This window comes from Cryptomeria japonica, chromosome 6, assembly GCF_030272615.1.
Source record: "Cryptomeria japonica chromosome 6, Sugi_1.0, whole genome shotgun sequence".
Classification (NCBI taxonomy): Eukaryota; Viridiplantae; Streptophyta; class Pinopsida; order Cupressales; family Cupressaceae; genus Cryptomeria; species Cryptomeria japonica.
The window spans coordinates 419,675,135-419,696,824 of record NC_081410.1 but is presented as its reverse complement, the minus strand read 5'-3'; the positions used below and the strand labels follow the sequence as shown (position 1 = coordinate 419,696,824).

The following is a 21,690-nucleotide window of genomic DNA, read 5'->3' as shown; positions in this document are numbered from 1 at the left end:
TGCAAACTCTGAATGAAGGTGAACCTACTGTCAAAATTGCTAAACTTGATGGTTACCAGGTAAGATATGAAAACTTGAAAATGGAAGATAATGAAAGAATTGCTATGTTTATGGAAAGAGTAAATGAGATTGTTATAGGAATTCAATGTTGTGGAGGATTTCTGAGTGAAGATGAAATAGTTTCCAAAGTCTTGAGAGCCCTTCCATTGGCTTACAAGATGAAGGCAACTGCAATTAATGAGTTGAGAACAATGGAAAACACTTCAGTTAACAGAGACATTCTGATTGGGAAATTATCTGCTTTTGAGCTTGAAGAATTTGGATCTTCTAGAGTTGTAAAGTCTAAACCTTCTTTTCATGCAACATCATCATCATCTACCAGCAAAAGTGATTGGAAAGTCCTATATGCAAAAGAATTGGAAGACGTGAGGAAAGATGATGAAGAATTTGAGAAACTTGAAGCCTTATTTGCTAGAGGAGTACCTAAAGGACCTAAAGGAAGTAAGTATGAAGGAAAGGCACCTTTTAAATGTTTTGCATGTAGTAAGATTGGTCATTTTGCATCTAGATGTCCTGAAAGGAATGCAAGGTTTGAGGAAAGAGTTAAGAAATCGTTTAAACCTAACCAAAACAAATATAGATTCAAGAAAAGTAAACAATGCTACATAGTAGATGAGGAAGGAGTAACTGATGACTCTGGGGATGAATCGATATAAGACTTTGCTAGTGGATCCGGAAATGGAAAGGAATGGGTGTTCTATGCTTTGAAGGAAGATGAACTGGAACTGGCTATCAAGAATGAAGAAAAAGCCCTGGCAGCAAAAGTTGAAGATAAGGATGAATGGGTAATTGATAGTGGATGCTCACATCATATGGCTGGAGATAAAGGGAAATTTTTGTCCCTGCAAGAATACAATGGCGGTCAAGTCAGATTTGGGGATGACAAAGCATGTATGATCAAAGGTAGAGGTATTATTTCTTTGGATGGCAAGCATAACACTGATAATGTATATTATGTAGAAGGTTTAAAGCATAATCTTTTGAGTGTTGGCCAATTGGTGGACAAGGGTTTCCAACTTTAGTTTAAAGATAGAAAATGCAAAATCATTAACAAGACTAGTTTGGAGATTACTACTGGTATTCAGACTGGAGCTAATATCTTTCACTTGAACACTGGTAATAAGACATGCTTAATTGCTCATATTGATGAGAGTTGGTTATGGCATAAGAGGTTGTGTCATGTTAATTTTGATTGTATTGTTAAGATCAGTTTAGCTAAGGCAGTTATAGATATACCTAAGGTTATGAAGCCTCGTAATTCGGTATGTAAGGAATGTCAATTGGGTAAGCAAGTTAGAAGTTCTTTTAAGAGCATACATGATAAATCTAATGATGTACTTGATTTGATTCACACTAACTTATTTGGTCCAGCAAGGACTAGAAGCTTTCAAGGTGATAGGTATTTCATGTTGATTATTGATGACTATTCTAGAATGATGTGGGTGACTTTTCCAAGGGAGAAGTCTGAAGCTTTTGAGAAATTCAAGATCTTTAAAGAAAAGATTGAAACTGAAACTAGATTGATAATCAAATGTCTAAGATCAGATCAAGGAGGTGAGTTCACTTCTCATGAATTTAATAGTTATTCTAAGACAAATGGAATCAGGAGATAGTTATCTGCACCTGGGACTCCTCAGAAAAATGCAGTAGTGGAAAGAGAGAATGGAACCATTTTGGATGCAGCAAGATCTATGATGATGGAAGCCAAATTACCTCATATCTACTGGAGAGAAGAAATGAGTACAACAGTCTACACATTCAAAACAGTTCACATCAAAGATGAAACCAATAAAATCCCTTATGAGCTATTGAAAAGCAGGTTTAGACTTTACAACAGTCTAAATTTGCTTTAAAGTCTAAAGTTTCCAATCACTTTTGTCGGTAGATGATGATGATGTTGCATGAAAAGAAGGTTTAGACTTTACAACAGTCTACACATTCAATAGTTTCCAAAGTCTTGAGAGCCCTTCCACCGGCTTACAAGATGAAGGCAACTGCAATTAATGAGTTGAGAACAATGGAAAACACTTCAGTTAACAGAGACATTCTGATTGGGAAATTATCTGCTTTTGAGCTTGAAGAATTTGGATCTTCTAGAGTTGTAAAGTCTAAACCTATTTTTCATGCAACATCATCATCATCTACCGGCAAAAGTGATTGGAAAGTCCTATATGCAAAATAATTGGAAGACGTGAGGAAAGATGATGAAGAATTTGAGCAACTTGAAGCCTAATTTTCTAGAGGAGTACCTAAAGGACCTACAGGAAGTAAGTATGAAGGAAAGGCACCTTTTAAATGTTTTGCATGTAATAAGATTGGTCATTTTGCATCTAGATGTTCTGCAAGGAATGCAAGGTTTGAGGAAAGAGTTAAGAAATCTTTTAAGCCTAACCAAAACAAATATAGATTCAAGAAAAGTAAACAATGCTACATAGTAGATGAGGAAGGAGTAACTGATGACTCTGGGGATGAACTGATATAAGACTCTGCTAGTAGATCTGAAAATGGAAAGGAATGGGTGTTCTATGCTTTGAAGGAAGATGAACCGGAACTGGCTATCAAGAATGAATAAAAAGCCCTGGCAGCAAAAGTTGAAGATAAGGATGAATGGGTAATTGATAGTGGTTGCTCACATCATATGACTGGAGATAAAGGGAAATTTTTGTCCCTGCAAGAATACAATGGCGGTCAAGTCAGATTTGGAGATGACAAAGCATGTATGATCAAAGGTAGAGGTATTATTTCTTTGGTTGTCAAGCATAACACTGATAATGTATATTATGTAGAAGGTTTAAAGCATAATCTTTTGAGTGTTGGCCAATTGGTGGACAAGGGTTTCCAACTTTAGTTTAAAGATAGAAAATGCAAAATCATTAACAAGACTGGTTTGGAGATTGCTACCGGTATTCAAACTGGAGGTAATATCTTTCACTTGAACACTGGTAATAAGACATGCTTAATTGCTCATATTGATGAGAGTTGGTTATGGCATAAGAGGTTGTGTCATGTTAATTTTGATTGTATTGTTAAGATCAGTTCAACTAAGGCAGTTAGAGATATACCTAAGATTATGAAGCCTCATAATTTGGTATGTAAGGAATGTCAATTGGGTAAGCAAGTTAGAAGTTCTTTTAAGAGCATATATGATAAATCTAATGATGTACTTGATTTGATTCACACTGACTTATGTGGTCCAGCAAGGACTAGAAGCTTTCAAGGTGATAGGTATTTCATGTTGATTATTGATGACTATTCTAGAATGGTGTGGGTGACTTTTCTAAGGGAGAAGTCTGAAGCTTTTGAGAAATTCAAGATCTTTAAAGAAAATATTGAAACTAAAACTGGATTGAAAATCATATGTCTAAGATCAGATCAAGGAGGTGAGTTCACTTCTCATGAATTTAACAGTTATTCTAAGACAAATGGAATCAAGAGACAGTTATCTGCACCTAGGACTCCTCAGAAAAATGTAGTGGAAAGAAAGAATAGAACCATTTTGGATGCAGCAAGATCTATGATGATGGAAGCCAAATTGCCACATATCTACTAGAGAGAAGTAGTGAGTACAACAGTCTACACATTCAATAGAGTTCACATTCAATTTGGCACAATCAAAAACTTCAACTGTGACTAATGATCAGAGTAGTGAACCTGAAGTTCAGAAGACACCAAGGTATGTAAGATTAAATCATTTTAAAGATCAAATCACTAGAGATAGGAACAAGGGAGTTATGACTAGAAGGAGACTGGCTAATGAAGAGGTATGTCTTTTTTCTCAAGTTGAACCAGCAACTGTTATTGAAGCTTGTAATGATAAGCATTGGTTAAAGGCTATGGAAGATGAATTAGATCAAATAGAGAAGAATGAAACTTGGACTTTAGTTCCCCGGCCTAAAAATAAGAATGTTATTGGAACTAAATGGGGTTTTAGGAATAAATTGAATGAGGATGGTAAAGTTGTAAGAAACAAGGCTAGATTGGTTTGTAAAGGATATTCTCAAATGGAAGGAATTGATTATGGTGAGACATTTTCACCTTTAGCTAGAATTGAAGTTGTTAGACTATTTCTTGCCTATGCAGCTTATAAGAACTATAAGGTTTATCAAATGGATGTTAAATGTGCATTTTTGAATGGTGAACTTGAGGAAGAAGTATACATTGAGCAGCCTGATGGATTTTCACTGACAGATGATAAAGATATCATTTGCAGATTGAAGAAAGCTTTATATGGTTTGAAACAAGCTCCTAGAGCTTGGTATGCAACGTTGGATAAATATCTTTTGAAGCTTTGTTTTACTAAAGGCAGTGTTGATAGTAATTTATATTACAAAAGTACTAATGATGATATTCTGATTATTGAAGTATTTGTTGATGATATCATTTTTGGAGGAGAAGATAAATTGTGCATGGAATTTGTTAACAATATGAAGAATGAATTTGAAATGTCCATGATTAGTGAGATGAAATTTTTCTTAGGTTTGCAGATTACTCAGACTGACAAAGGCATTTTTATCTGTCAAACTAAGTATCTAAGGGAATTGTTGAAGAAGTTTGGTATGGATAATTCCAAACTAGTAAGTACTCCTATGGTGACAAGTGAGAAATTATCTATCAAGGATACTTCTACACCGGTAAATCCAACAAGGTATAAGTCTATGATTGGTGGTTTGTTATATCTAACTCATACTAGACCTAATATTATGAATGCAATAAGTATTGTTTCAAGATATCAAAGTAATCCTAAAGAAAATCATGAATGTGCAGTAAAGAGGATATTTCGGTATTTGCAAGGAACAACAGAATATGGCTTATGGTATTCTAAAAATGATGATTTTACTTTATGTGCATATACTGAATCAGATTGGGCAGGAGATACTGATGACAGGAAGAACACTTATGGTGGATCTTTCTTTCTTGGAAAGAAATTAGTTTCATGGATCAGCAAAAAACAGTCATGCATTTCTTTATCTATTGCAAAAGCTGAGTATGTTGCAACAACAACTAATTGCACTCAAGTCTTGTGGATGATGCAAATTTTGAAGGATATTAGGGTAAATTATAGTGAACCGGTAGTTATCTACTGTGATAACTCTACAGCTATTGACATGTCTAAGAATCTGGTATTTCACTCTAAGGTTAAGCATATATCAATAAAGTATAGCTTTCTGAAGGACAAGGTAGAAGAAAAGGAAGTCAAATTGGTTTATGTGAACACTAAAGAACAGATTGCAGATATATTCACTAAACCGCTATCTAAGGAATCATTTGAGTATTTAAGAGACAGGTTAGGGGTTTCTGCCCCTCCAACAGAGACTTGATTGATGTAGCTTGTCATCAGTCTGACATGCATTATCAGAGATATTATTCATTCTGGCACTGATGAGTGGTGCTACTACTCAGGGGGAGTAGTCAGCTTTGTGATTCAGAGGTTTACATTATTGCTTTGATACTTTTGTCTAATTTCTGGCATTGATGTCAAAGAGGGAGAGATATTGATGTGAAAAATAAATAAAAAAGAGTTGTATACATTAGGGGGAGAAATTTATTCAGAACTTTACAGAGATATCATTCACAGAGGGAGAGTTAAACTGAGATTATTGGTTGTCTTCCACAGGGGAGACTTGTTTGGCATTTCTTGGTACTTAGATGTTTTTCACATCTAGTGTTTCCATCAATGCCAAAGGGGGAGATTGTTGGCATTACGGATGAATTTATTATGTGTTGCATTGATGTTTTGTCATTGATGTCAACACTATCTATTATGATTGGTTACCGACACTAGCTATTATGGATGGTTATCGACAGACAGGTTTTGGTTATCGATAGAAGATCTAGTGTTACCGGCAGAAGAGACTATCTGTTGGACACTTCCGATATGTTTGGATCTATGGAGTATGTTTGGTACGTGCTTCTAGAACATGTTTTGGTCAGTTGGTATTGACTTGGTATTCAGATTCTATCATACACTCTTACCGGCATTGGTTTAAGGTTTTACCGACAAAGCTTTTCACTGAAGAATCTTGACAGGATGCATAAGTGGTGTTGGTGCAGCTTCTAGATGGATTTCAGGATGCTGAAGATGTTCTTTGATCATGCTTCAACTTCTTGAAGACATTTCTTTGGAGTGGTGGACCCAAAATAGGTCCGGTGCCTATCTAGGTTATGGACCGGTATCATGTTAACGTGTACTCTACACGTTACCGGGATGTTTTGGGATGATTTATGGATTTGTTATTGTTGTTTTGGTCTTAAGCCAACATGACATATCATTGTAATATGGATTTATGTAATGATCTTATTGTAATATCTTTTAGGTGGCCAACCTAATTGGATTAGGTCTTAGGGTTGGTATAAATGAATGTAAGATCTCATTGTAGATCAGAAATCATGGTAGTGGAATGTAATTTATCATATGCAAAGGAGTTTAGGTCGATCATTGAGGATCAAATTGGGATTAAGGAAGAGGTCAAAGGCCTTTGATATTGTGCTTAACCGGGACTGTAATCAGGCATGGTAGATGCTATCTCTGGCAGTTCATTATTCTGGATTGTTGTCCATTTATCTTGAGGTGGTTTTAACTTCTGTAGTCACTGAGACTCTTTTGTAATGAGCAGTATGCTCTAGGAAATGTGCCACCTTGCATGTGCAGGTCCCTCAGTGTATCACATACTTTTTGTAGAAGTATCATCTGACTGTGGGTAGGCTTCCCACCTTGGTTTTTCCCTTTCCTGGTTTTCCACGTTCAAATCATGGTGTTATGTGGTATGGTTTCTTTGCATTGATTATCTGTTTAATTGTTGAGTTGCATTGTTTACTGGTATATGTGTCTACCAGTATATGTTTCTACTTTACCAGTATTTAATATTTATGTGCTCTGGTTTAAGGTTGTATTGTGGATTAAATATTATAATTTGTTAACAATTGATTCACCCCCCCTCTTAGTTGTTCACCGGTTATCCTAACAGACCTTAAACTTAATTTAATTAATTAATTAAATTCTTAAGGGTGAATTGAAATGCAAGATGCAAACACACTAAGGCGGGTGGTAACCTAAGCATGGAATTGTACCACCCAGTTAAGGGTGTACAATTTACGACACTACAAATACTATATGCAGAATTACACAAAAAGACTAATCCAACCAGTTTACTAAATAAGACAATTGCATACATGAAGAAAGACACTCATGATACCATACAAACAACCATAAGCATGTAAGCTACGGGTTACAAGGAAGTTATACAATATGCAATCAACACCATCAACCATATGCATGAAAGTTTTGGATAGCTTGAGAACCAAATCAAACTTGAAATTTGAGGATGTGTTGAAGTTACCTGGCACATTTAGTCTCTCCTTTATTAAGTTGTAAGAACTTATATTTGATCTCATCCAACAATCTACTATATCTACCATCATTTTTTTGACCAATCTTCAGCTATGAACATAAGAAAATGAGTTAGAACATGATGCAAAATATGATTAGAGAACATAGCTTGACATCTACTTTTCCATATATATAGTAAAATGCATTGTCTCATAGAATTTACTATCACATTCTTATGAATCTACTTTTCCATATATACAGTAAAATTTATGTTTGAAGGCGATCTTTCATAAATTTATTTGAAGTAAACTACTTTTTCTTTAAAAGAAAACAATTTTTTTATTGAGTACACATTATTTATACGATTCAATTAATAGAAATCACCTTAAAATAAATTTTGTTGCTTATCAAAATAAGTAGTTATCTTAAATTGCAACATGGTGGTTGATATTATGGCACCATTAGGCCTTCAAATGGAAGGGTTGAGATGTTGGAGGAAAAAGAATTCCCTCCCAATCAATATTCAATTACTCTCGAGAGGAGAGCGTCAGACAACTGATTCCCATGGGTGATTTTTTCCTCTACTAGAATTAGATCCTGTAGTACATAATTGTGTTGTGATTATGGGGTTGCAAGTTTAAAATTTGGTGGTAGGAAATTTTGAATAAGGGGCTAAGTGGACTTTGGATGATGTGGACCTGAAGTCAAGTGATGTGGACTCTTCGATGAGTTTGGAATGGTCATGATTAAAATGATAATTTTTTATTGCTGACGAGGTAAGGGGTGGATCGTGGGTGTCACGTGATCATTATGGATAGCCCCATTATGATGCACCAAAATCATTCTATAGAGATACATGGAAGCCTTGGTACTAATTATCATTTAATCCCTAAAGGAAGAAAGGCCACAAAAACCATCCGATCACATTGTGCATTGTGTCGTCATCTCGAGTGGTGGGTTAAGAGAGGATGAAGGTGCAATTATAACCTAGTTGGCTTGCATGGTTTGGGTTTTCTCATTAACTTTCTAGTTTCTTGTAGTAGTTTTCAATAAATATTTTTGAAATACTATCCTAGTTTTCTAGAGAAGTCTCATTGTTATCCCTATGAATGTGCTCAAAATGGGTGGGGACTGAGTTTGATATGATCTTGATAAACTAGATGAATTAAAATATGATGGCACTATGTGGCATATACAAGGAGGGAGGGATCGATGAGTACATCAAACATATGAATGGGTTCAATGAGGAGTTATCTATGCAATTTGCAACCTCCTAGAACAATAGAAGAGTCACTATGGGTGAAATCTCCTTTGAAATTAGCAAGGAAGTAATTGTGCAAGCCACTAGTCATTCTATGGATGGAAGAAAGTTGAAAGGACCAGTCATGTGGCAAACAGTGAGAGTCTCAACAGATTCTTTAGAGGGAAGGAAGCTCTGGTTAAAATATAGGGTGGGTACGCCAAAGAGGAGTTGCCTGACCTGTGGAAATAGGTATATTTGATGATCATGAAATACTTTTCTTTGGAAGGTCATTTTAAAGTGTATTTTTTCTATCACATTCCACTTCTAAACCATTTTAGAAACCATGACCTCATTCCCTTCCTATTTTATTTTTTACATTCCTTGGAGCAATCTATTAAGGAAGCCATTAATCCCACCAAAAATTAGGGCAAAAAAAATATGCCTTTGCACCAAGGTATTATCTATAGGCTCTATTCCTTCCATTTGGTTATGTATCTACCTAGAAACATCATGGTGTTGGAACCCCAATTTCAATCCCCCCTCTTGCTACCATAACATACACTCCTGATTGTAATAAAAAGAAGTGTATTCGTCACTCAATGGTCGCAATTATCAATTCTCCTAAAAACCCCTCAATCTCGGTGGTTATTATAGAGCTATGCACATTAAAGGATCAAAATCCTTCGACCAGTAAGAGGAAAGGAAAAAGTTAGACCATCATAAAAGAATCACCATTTTGGAAGACTTGAGCAAGGAGGAGGATGAGATGAGGGAGAGTAACAGTAAGAACGAGGGTAGACGAAGGTGTAACAGGCTGACCTCCCATAACACTGGTAGAGGTAATGAGTTAAAAATGGTTGATTATGATTTGGATGAGGATGAGGAGGAATAGGGGAAGGAAAATGAGGAGAAGGATGAGGAGGAAAATGTCGAAGGTGGCAGGGATGATTTGGAAGATAACTATGAGAAATTAGTTAACAATAGCTCCACCCATGCTTTTGATGGCATGTGGGTTGAGCATGGGCACCCAATTGATGAAGTCAAAAAGGAAGAGGAGGATGTTAAGGTGACTGCCACTAGAGGTAGTTGCACAGATCATCAAATCATAGGCAAGGAGCTGAAGGTAATGAAAATTGAATTGTGGATGCTAAAGACTAAGATTCTCGACCTCAAAGAGAAGATGGGCAACATCATCAAGTTCAATTTTTGGGTGATACATAGTTCTATAACCTCTCTATATCTGTGAGACAATTGAGGAGGAAGACACTCACAAGAAACTCTTCAAGTTTTTTATCGAAGACTATAACAATGTGTTGTATCAGGTAGGTTGTGGTGTTAAACATATTGATCATGTGTAGTGTCTTTTTAGGGTTTACTTTTAGTATACTGCTTCTTGTTGTTTATATTTTACGAGGCTTGGCTCCCATATTGAACACTCTGGTTAGTTAAAGTATGTCTTTTGTTAGCTTTTGTTTTGCAGCTAGACTATGGTTTTTTCCTTTTGGTTGGTGGTTTATTATTGCTTACAAACTAATCCTTAACTAGTTTTTGGGTATCGTTTTGATGTGATTATCTTGTTGTTTTGTTCTTGATGTCATTTGGTTGTGGATGTAATAGGGACAACACTCTCATTTTGTTGCTCTTTAATATAAAAAACAATATAATCATATCTTAATAATTATTTAACATTACTATTAATTAAAATATCACAATAATAATAACTAGCAATTGCACCTTAGTGTGCAATGAGGTGTGGAAGGTCAATTTTTTTCATAAATTTGTGTAGTACATGAGATCAATTGGTAGGAAAAATTTGGAAAACAATGTTGCGTGTGCAACAAAGGTCTCAATAGAGAAGTGATAGTTTCAAATCCACTTTGTATCCTCATACAAGGTTCCAATTATAATTGATACAAAACTTTTCAATTAAGAAGATAATCAAGTTCCATAACCAACAATCTCATGTTATGTTTGCAACCAGGTGAGAGCGAGAGAGAGGTAGAGGGGGGGAAAGCAAGATGGAAAGAGAGAGAGGTAAAGAGATATAGATAGAGATGGAGATGAGATGAGATGAGATGAGATGAATATGAAGATGGAGAAAGAGGAGAGAAAAATGGAGAAAAGGAGAGAGAGATGGAGGGGGAAAGAGAGAGAAGAGATAGGATTAGATAGATGTGGAAGCTCAAAAAATAAGTAGAGAGAGAGAGATTATAGTATAGAGAGATAAACAAATAGAGATACATGGATAGATGAAAATATGGATATAAAGAGGAAAATAGATATGAATATAGAGGCTTAAAAAGGAGGGATAGGGAGAGAGAAAGAGAGGGAGAGGAGAGAGGGATGGATATATAGAGGGAGACATGTATATAGGTAGAGGGGGAAGAGAAAGATAGAGGTAGAAAGGAAGATAAAGTGAGAGAGGAAGAGAATAAAATAGATAGAGAGATAAAGATAGGGGGGTAAAGAGGTCTATAGAGGAATATGGAAAGATAAAGATATATAGAAATGGTGAGATAGAGCGATAGAGATATAGAGATATAAGGAGACATAGAGAGAGGGAGAGATGGAGAGAGATATAAATATTGATATATAGATATATAGAGAGAAGTAGAGATAGACAAATATATATTAAGGGAGAGGGAGAGAAACATGGGGAGATAGAGGAAGAGACATACATAAATTGGAAGAGGAGAGAGATAGATATATACAAGAAGATAAAGGGAGAGAGAGGTAGTGATAAAGAGATAGATTGTGGGATACATAGGGAATGAGGGAGGGAGAGAGAGAGATTGGAAGAGGAGAGAGATAGATATATACAAGAAGATAAAGGGAGAGAGAGGTAGTGATAAAGAGATAGATTGTGGGATACATAGGGAGAGAGAGAGAGAGAGAGAGAGAGAGAGAGAGAGAGAGGAAAATATAAATAAATGAAGAGGGATAGGGAGAGAGATAGAGATAGAGAGGGGGGGGGAGAAACAAGGAGTGTGTGCTTATGAGTTAGAGAGATAGAGAATAAGTAGAGAAAGATAAAAATAAAAATTTAAAGATAATTATTTTATAATAAATAAAAAATCAATAAGACAAATGTATAAATTAAATTAATTCTATTATCTTTTAAAATTATTATTTGTAACTTCATAAGACAAAAATAATTAAAATTAAATTTTAACGTAATGTAAATTAAACTTTAAAAGAAGAAGATGATGATTAGAATAATTTAATAAAAAATAAGATAGAATATTCTAATAAAAGAAGATTAAATTAAAATATATTCTTATCAAAAGAAGATAGAAATAAAAGATAGATTTCTAATTAAAAAATGTATTCTATAATAATTAAGAAGAGAAAGTGAGAGAGAGGTAGTGATAAAGAGATAGATGGTGGGATAGAGAGGGAATGAGGCAGGGAGAGATGGGGAGAAATAGAGAGAGAGAAGGAAAGATATAGATAGAGGGAAATATAAAGAAATGAAGAGGGATAGGGAGAGAGATAGAGATGGAGAGAGGGAGAGAGAAACAAGATGTGTGTGCTTATGAGTTAGAGAGAGAGAATAAGTAGAGAAAAATGTAAAAATAAAAATTTAAAGATAATTATTTTACAATAAATTAAAAATTAATAAGACAAATGTATAAATTAAATTAATTCTATTATCTTTTAAAATTATTATTTGTAATTTCATAAGACAAAAATAATTAAACTTTAGTTTTAACTTAATGTAAATTAAACCTTAAAAGAAGAAGATGATCATTAGAATAATTAATAAAAAATAAGATAGAATATTCTAATAAAAGAAGATTAAATTAAAATATATTCTTATCAAAATAAGATAGAAATAAAAGATAGATTTCTAATTAAAAAATAAGTATTCTACAATAATTAATTTTAATAAGACAAATAACTATAAATCAAACGAATTCTAATATTTTTGAATTATTATTTGTAATTTCATTAAAAAACATAAATAATTAAAATAAGATTTTCACTTAATTAAAAATTAATCATTTAAAAAAGTAGACAATATAGTTAATTCTTTCTTTTTAAGTAATTTTGTCCTTTCCACTTTTGAAACTTTAAAAAAATATGGAATATTCAAATAAAAGAAGACACCATTAAAAGATGTTATTATAAAAAGCAAAAGATATAGTAGATTTTTCTTTTGTACGCATTATTTTTCTAATTAATCATATTAAAATATGTTTTTTTAGTTTTTTAACATTTTTAAAAAATTAATATTAATGTAAACATACGATTGAAATCAATTCAATCGTCTTCCATCCTTCTAGTCAATTTTGAACCATTGATTTCAATAAGTAAGTTGAAAACTTCATATATGGTATGCCTTCAGCATAATAATAATAATGATTTAGTATTATCAAGCAATTGCACCTTGCTATGTAATGGGTACGCCGAAGAGGTGTGGAAAGTTGATTAGGGGAAATTTTATTCTATTTTTTGCACTTTTGTCCACTAATAAGGTCAATTGGTAAGCCATTTATCAAATGATATTTTGTTTTCAAGGAACAGATCTTAATGGAGAAGTGATAGCTTGAAATGAACGACAGATCTACTTATAATAAAGATTGAAACATGACTAAAATAAAATCTTTGAATTAGGAAGATAACCGAATTCTTTTTCCAATAAACTTATGTTATGTTTGCAATAGAAAAAGAGGGAGTGAGAGGAGAAGGTACAAATTGAGAAGAAAGGGATAAGGGTGGAAGAGAGAGAGTGAGAGAGGGGTATAAAATCGACTGATTGCTTTTGGTCGGCCTGTATAAAACTTCTAGTTGGGATTAAGTTGAATGAGTCGAAAATCTTCAAAACTGCTGGAGGCCAAATTCTTTGAAACATTTCGTCATACTGGTCTGGGTTGAGTTATCTGGTATTCTCTACTACTTGGTTGGGTTTTTTCTTACTGGACACAAGAATCCATTATAACATCAATGGTATTGTTTGCCAGCTTTAGAATCCCACATACAGGTAAAATGATTTAAACCCACATTTATTTTAGTTAGATTCTCTGATTTCTTGTAAGAACAAGACAGAAACAACTATTCTTGTATTGGCATTTTGAACAGATGGCAACAAGAATTGATAGCTCTACAGAACCTTCGGCTGGTACTGATGCAGCACTCACAACTCCATTGTCCCTTGATGGTGAGTTGAGATATGGGCTGGAAGGGCAGAGGCAGGAAAAAATTCTGACCAGAATTTTGAATCTATTCAAATGTATCAGACCAGGCTCTGATCTAACCAAGTTCCAGGTATTGTGTATGTATACTTCAAACACAACAATTTTCTTTGAATATTGTGATGGGTATTGCAGCTGCCCCCACAGTTCAATCTGCCCAAATCACAGCTCCAACTCTTTGGGGAGAGTGTGTACTTCTATTCCCAAGACTTACCAAGAAAGTGTGCACAAAGAGAAACTGCTCTTGAAAGGTTCAATTCTGTGGTTGCATGGAGTATCTCTACTACCAGACTTCCAATCTTTAGGAAAGCTCCATACAATCCCATTCTTGGGGAAACTCGCCATGTCTCCTCTTGGAACCTCAATGTGCTTCTTGAACAGGTATTGCCGAGTTATTGTCTTCTGATAAACTCTTCAGTGAAATTGGTCATCAATATTGATATCTGGATGAAAAGAGTAGTCATTTAAATGGCAGGTATCACATCATCCACCTGCAAGTGCCTTGCATGCAACCAATGAATCCCAAAAGCTGGAATTGAATTGGTGGCATTATCCTCAAGCCCAATTCTGTTGATTCATTTTGTCCTTGATGAAAAATCAGTAAAGTCACGTGTGTTTAAATTCATAAGCTTGTCGTGGCAAAATTTGACTTTGGGATGACACTTAACTATTGACTTTGGTAATATGTACTCAATACCTAACTCACGAGAGTTAGTGATGGACGTAAGAGTAAAATAAATTATGACAAAGGATGTTGTTTGAATTGTTTTGTTTATTTCACATTTTTGTAAATCTTTGTGATTTGTCATTGCAAAAATTTTATGATTTGTTTATGACAGTTGGCAGTTTATCTACGGGAAGAAACAGATTTTTTATGGCAGTTTGTTGAAGATAAACAAAGTTGTAAAATGAAATTTGTTTTAAACCCTAACGGGTATACCAGGAAGTTATTGAAAACAGTTTTTGGTTGTGACTACACATACATCTATAGATGCATAGTGTGTATAAATGGATATGAAATGGCATTGTGAGATAACAATTTTTGAAAGAAAAGATTGTGTTGTGAAATAAAATTGAATATCTTATAGACTGTAATAAAAATTTGTGATTGTATAGCCTGCAAGATTGCAAATATACTATCATAGATCTTGTTGATTTTCATTGGAAGGTTAGGAGTTGGACTCCTTGCAGCAGGGCTACTAAACTGGATGCAATCTTGGATTTTTGGATTGGTTAATACAATAATGGAGTGGTTTTCTCCCTGTGACAAGATCTGGTTGGATCTTGAGGGTTTCCACTCAGCACAAAATCGTGTCGAGTTTATTACATTTGTGTTAATGCTCTGATATTTATCTCAGTCCTATTTCTGTTTTAGTTTTCTTATCTTGGCAAATCACTCTCAAACATATTGCTACATTTGTACAATTCTGCTCTGTCTCTGTTTTTGTAAAGCTTATTCCAATCTTAAAAAGCATATTTATTTGGTGTATTTCAAAGTTCAAAGTACTCTGATTCACCCCCTCCCCCTCTCAGAGTACATCTACTTTCAACAAATTCTATGGTAAACAAACATGAACAATATATCTTCAATATATGTTTTTCCCTTTCTCATTTGTTCTAGTTAATATTCTATAGTTATTTCAAGTTTTATTAATGGGCACAGGAAAATAAATTCAAGTTAAAGTGCATGGGAAAAGAGAAATTAAAGTGCATGATAAATTGAAGATTGTGTTCTCATTTTATTGAATTTTGTAGAAGATAGTGTTCAAATTTAATCGAATTTTGTAGGAGATTGTGTTCTCATTTTATCGATATTGTAGAAGATTGTGTTCTCATTTTATTCAATTTGCAGCAGGAGCTAGATTAATAGTTGAGCGATTTGTCTGCAGGAAATATACTAGCACTTTAATCGAAGACCCAATATGGGAGCAGTGTGAGTATAATCGAATCCATTATGTTCATTCAAAAATCCTTTTTTTAATTCGAGATAACAGTAAGATGCCTATTAATATCTGTTTTGCAGATTCCTTCTCTTGAACACAATGGCAAAGTCACATGAAAGAGTTTGGATCTGCTGGAATATTTGGAGAGCAATATTGGTGGGCCTAAACTCATTCCCACGGTATATGATGCCTCTGAACTACTATTTTTTCCTTTACTGATGCTTCACATCACAATCCAAATAAGCATTTCAAAGTGGCCATGCAGTTAGGGTTTGCTAATAACCTTACTATTGGATGTGGATTGACTCTGAGAGGGGGGTTGAATCAGAGGCAATAGAAATTTTGACTCATCTTGCACAAAAACAAAAACTGTTCACACTTGAACTTAGAGAAGGATTGAATTTTATTAAAGCATGTATTTATGACCATTCAATACAAATAAATTGATTTAACTTTTAATGCTTATAACAGAAACTGACTCTTGCAAGAATAAGTTTGATCATTACATATACTGCAGCATTGAAAATAACAATGAACAGTTTTGCACTTTGACTAAGATAATTAACATGACATGCTTGGGATCAAAATGACAAAAGAAATGCAGATAATAGAACTCATGAATGAGACAAAGATAAACATATCAGAGCAGTCTAATGAGGCAGAGTAAAGCACTTAACACATGACACAAAGATTTTCATGAGTGGAAAACCCTCTTGGGGTAGAAAAACCACTCGGTAAAATTTCTTTTTATAATCTTGAAGAGCACCAACTCAGTACACTGTTTTTGAAGTCTCAAACTTCAAGGAGCACCAACCCCCTATGTTTCATACAATTTCAGAAAACCATCTCAAGTTACAATCACTGGTAACCTTATAATTGCACTATAGTTTGCAATCACAAAATTAGCAATGAATGGAATGAGTTTGATATAACAATATTGTGCAATTATTCCAGCTACAAAAAATTATCAATAAGTCTTTTCAGATCTCTGTATAACAACTGTAAAAATATCAATGCTCTATTTTCAACCGGATTCTATGTGCTTGTTATAACAGTGATGCACAAAACAAAACTCTGTTACTGTGATTATATGCTCTGTATTTTCAATGAAATCTCTTTCAAAAATTTTGTCTCAGGTATAACTATATAGAAAACCATTACCCTCGTATAAGGTTAGGAAACCCTAACTAGGGTTTTTACTAAAGACTAAAATGTAACATGTTGAACATACAAAATAATTGTTCGAGATACAACTGTCTCATTTTTCTTTTTCCAAAAATAGAAAACTTCTTGCAATGTCTTTTTATTTGGCTTCCGAAGAATATCTAAACTTAGGAAAAACATTATTGTTTTTCATTTCTCAAATTATGACAAACCAAAAATAAACTGGAAACCGTTCTTATAAAAAACTTTTGTATTTTTTTTTTTTTTTTTAAAACATTTTACTCTTCCCATTTACCATTTACCCTTCCAGACTTCATGAAGAGACTACAATAATAAGAAAGATGTTACCTGTTTCTCGAAGATATGCACCTGGGCAAATTGACCCAAAAGATCTGCACATAATTCCAACAATATCGTCCATACAAAGCATCATTTGAATCGCCATTTCCTGTAGATAAATATATCTGAGACCCATAAAAAATGTCGACCAAAAAATCCCTCTGTAACGGCCTGAGAAATGTTCATGGCGGCAAGCATGGGCTAGGGTTCACAAAACTCAACCAGAGAAAAGCTTTTGAAAAGAGTTTTAACTTACATCAAACAAAATACTTTTTGCTTTTTAAAAACTATTTGAAATCTACATCTCCAGAAAAATATCAACCAAAATCATTTCAAAAATGCTCACTCATCTACATGTCATCGCATGAATAGGACCCACATTGCCGGCAATACTTAACCAAAAAAAAATTTGCAAATGTATTACAAACTGCCAATAACAAGGCCAATTAAATGACACCCTTTTTGTCACCAAGAACAACTACGGGCAACACTTACCACAGTCAAATTATTGAAACCTTTGAAGGCATTTTATTTTAGATCATTCATTATATTACTTAACTTTCCTGTACCGTTACTGTTATAACATTATTTCATTTAATAAGTTAAATCACCATATCAAAATGGTTTTGCACTTCTAGCTTGTTAATTCTAGTGAGTCAGTGACAATATAGAGCAGAAACTCATGAAAGCATTTCATTAAGGAGGCAAAGGAGGAGTAGAACTGTTGCCATACAATTCATTTCTTTATAGTTTTATAGCTATCTCTTTTAAACACCTAAATCCATTGGAACTATACAGTATATGGTTAAGAAGGAGGCTACAAATGAGCTACTAAAGTACACAGACACTTTTGCAAAAAACAGGGCACAGAAGCACTTGGTATGGAGAATGTTTCTTGAAATATAGATAACCTCAAGATATCCAATCTTGGACATATCATGATGAGTTGACCTCTCTCTTTCTGAACTATCACAGCCCCTACATTTGATTATTTGGAAAATGCTTTGGAGAAGTTTGATGATGGGCCATTCTTCTTGGGTGAATTCAGTAATGTAAGCCATCTGATCCTGCATATTTATTTGTACATGACTTTTGATCTTTTATCCTTTTGTGTTTATTTCTTTGATAACATGGAGATACTGCATGAAATATTTGCAGGTTGATCTTGCATATGCACCTTTTATTGAAAGATTTTATCTTGCGTTTTCTGGAATTAAGAACTATGACATCACAACTGGGAGGCCAAAACTATTGCAATGGACTCAGGCAAGTATAAATTCTATTTTTTTCATTTCTGGCTATATGATGAATTTTGTTAGCATTCTGAAAATATATAATTATACACAACTGAAACTGGGACACACAGAAAGGAAAACTAAAACTGCAAGCAGAAAGCAAAACATAAAGGAAAATATTTTTGGTTAATGCAAGATTGCGATGAACCAGGGATGCTCCTGCATCAAATTTCTAATTAGTTTCCTTCCTTGGCATTGTGTCTACAAAATCCCTCAAATTTATTCTACCTTGAGAAGTGGATAAGGGAACTAAATATGTTGTATTCTATCCTTTGCCACTCTATCTTCCTCTCTCCTTCTCTATCTTCATCTCTATTTGTCTCCCTTACCCTTTGCCACCCTATCTTCATCTCTACCTCTATCTTCCTCTCTCCCTCTTTGTCACTAAACATGTCTCTTCTTCTCTTTCCATCCATCTTCATCGCTCTCTCTCCCTCTACCTCTTTCTACACCTCTATATCTATCTTTGCTCTCTTCATATTTCTTCTTCTTCTTCTTCTCTCTCTATATTGCAAACATAACAAGCCTCTCTCTCTCTCTCTCTCTCTCTCTCTCTCTCTCTCTCTCTCTCTCTCTCTCTCTATATATATATATATATATATATACCAATTGATCTCATGTACATCACAAATGTATAAAAAAAATAGATCAAAAAATTCCCTAATTGACCTACCACATCTATTTGGCATACCCATTGCACACCAAGATGTGATTGCTAGTGATATTTATTATGCCGAAAGCATCTCATACTATGAGATGGACGAGCTAATATAAGAAATCGATGGTTTGCAGTAGCTTAAAGGTATGCAAGACGATTCAAACATCTGCAACCATTAATCTTGTTTTCCATCTATTTTTAATTTCGGAGTCTGCCCATTTCATACGGTAATGATGCATACTGCATTAATAAATGTAAACATTTTAAACTGCAGTGGACGAACAATGACTAACACCATGTCTAATGATTTGAGTTTTTCGTACCTACCTTTATGCAAGTGGTAAGAGCATAGACATGACAAGCATTGATTTGGTAGTGTTTAAAATGAATATTATTTTATTAATCTTTTATACGCATCATGGCCCAAGCAGTTTTTCGTTCAATCCATATCAATACTTTTATTTTAAGACTATGTTCTACGTATCATTGCCATGATGCCAAATAACTCCACATTGCATATTAATATGCATAGAATGTTTAAAGTTTTTGATAGAGGAAAGTTTAGGAGGCTGTGATTTTGCTGCTTCTCTGCTGACAGTTGGCTTGCCACTGTTTTCTTTTATCTGTACTTGGAACAACCCCCTTGTTTTGGCTTCTTTTAATATCAGAAACTCCACATTGGATATATGTTTAATTAAAAACTTAATACCTTTTATATTTTCAAACTTTGAAAACTCTAATTTCTTATTTATTTAAATAATGAAATATATAAAAATAATTAAAAAAATATAAATAATCTTAATTTTATATTTAATTTTGTTTAATTTTTTTATATGTAAATTATTATTATATTAAATAAATAATATATAATAAATATAATATGTAAGCCATATATATATATATATATATATATATATATATATTAAAGATAGAGGGAACAGCAATAGAAAGATAGAGGTTGGGCCTCACCAAAAAACAGCAGTCACCACCAAGGGCCTGCCCCAAGTTCAGTTACATGAGGAAGAACATAAAGACAAAATTTAAACAGTATTGAAGAGTTATCAAAATGAAAATCCAACAGAGAAATTTAAAGAAAAGCACTAGTTGAGAATGTTGTCATAAGTCACAACCCATGTCGTCCATCCCTAGGGTCCCTCCATCCAAGCAATGCTCTTATGGTTCTGGATGTGGCTCAGCGTCTCCACCTGCTCATAGGAAGGCTGCTTGTTCTCCCTGATCTCGTTGTTCAGCATATTGATTTTTAATATATATTATATGAAGAGTTAATTAATATTATTATTTATTATTTAAATATATGTGCAAATAGTAATTTTTCAATAATAAGTTTTCTCCCCTCTCTATCTATAATAAATTAATTCTTAATTCTTAATTAATCTAATATTATTGTTTAATATTAGAATTTGATATATTTGAATTTTTCATTTTTTATTTTATTTTATTTCTTAATTCTAATTTAAGTTTGAAATTTATTTTTATTATTTGTCTTTTTACATGAAATTGTAAATAATAATTTAAATTTATTAAAATTATTCAAATTTATAACTATTTGTCTTACTAAAATTTTAATTATTCCAACATATTTATATTTTTAATTTTTTTTAATTTATATAATAATATTAAGATTTTAATTCTAATAATTTTTTAAAAAATCACTTTTTTATTTAATCAGTTTTCAAATAAAAAGTTTGTTGTTTTCTATTAATTTATTTTAATCGTTATTTTTGCTAATATTTGAATTTATTGATATATATTTTTTACATTTAGTTTAATTTTATTTTTATTTTTTTAGATTTATGTTTAAAATTTATTTTAATTATTAATGAAATTACAAATTGTAGACGTATAAAAATGACCACATTCCTAAATGAATATTTTATGTTCATTTTTCTATTTGATTAAATCCAATTTAATTAAATTATCCACATTCTTCTATTTTATTAAATAAATTACTCAATTTATTTAAATAAAATTCACTATATCCATTTAATGAATAAATCATTTTATTCAATTAACTCCCCCCATCCACTTTTAATTAAATCCAAATTTAATTAAATAGTTATCCCAAATTGAATAAATCAAATTTATTTAATTACAACCAAATTGAATGAAAATCATTTAATTCAATTAAATCCTATTATCCCTCCATCCACTTGCAAAATCCCAAACCCCTTTCTAATCCCTTCTAGAATCTTCTAATTGTTTCTAATTAACCTAACCCTCCTCTAAATTTTGTCACATCCCTAAGCAAAGGGAAGTCACTTCTCAAAAACCTTAAAGTCTTTGATAACCATTGAAGGTTTTCAACCTTCAACCACCAAAACCCTTAAAGTCTTTGAAAACCATTGAAGGCTTCCAACCTTCAACCACTTAATCCCTAAAGTCTCCAATAACCATTAATGGTTAATTCAAACCTTCCCACATGGTTAAAACATTTGTTTTGACTCA

At 33.2% G+C, this 21,690-nt stretch overlaps 1 protein-coding gene across 1 annotated transcript; it reads left to right on the top strand.

The window, feature by feature from the left end:
* The first annotated feature begins 13,430 nt into the window (after nucleotides 1–13,430).
* LOC131039405 (oxysterol-binding protein-related protein 4B-like) lies at nucleotides 13,431–14,399 on the top strand. The gene is made up of 4 exons (XM_057972149.2): nucleotides 13,431–13,614; nucleotides 13,713–13,898; nucleotides 13,961–14,206; nucleotides 14,301–14,399. The coding sequence occupies exons 2-4, from the start codon at nucleotides 13,713–13,715 to the stop codon at nucleotides 14,397–14,399; spliced, it is 531 nt and encodes a 176-aa protein (XP_057828132.2). The 5' UTR covers nucleotides 13,431–13,614.
* The last annotated feature ends 7,291 nt before the right edge of the window (nucleotides 14,400–21,690 follow it).

Coding starts and splice junctions, on each gene's coding strand:
- LOC131039405 (XM_057972149.2), top strand. CDS start 13,713: ATGGCAACAAGAATTGATAGCTCTACAGAACCTTCGGCTGGTACTGAT. Junction 13,899..13,960: donor CTGATCTAACCAAGTTCCAG/GTATTGTGTATG, acceptor TGGGTATTGCAG/CTGCCCCCACAGTTCAATCT. Junction 14,207..14,300: donor TCAATGTGCTTCTTGAACAG/GTATTGCCGAGT, acceptor TTTAAATGGCAG/GTATCACATCATCCACCTGC.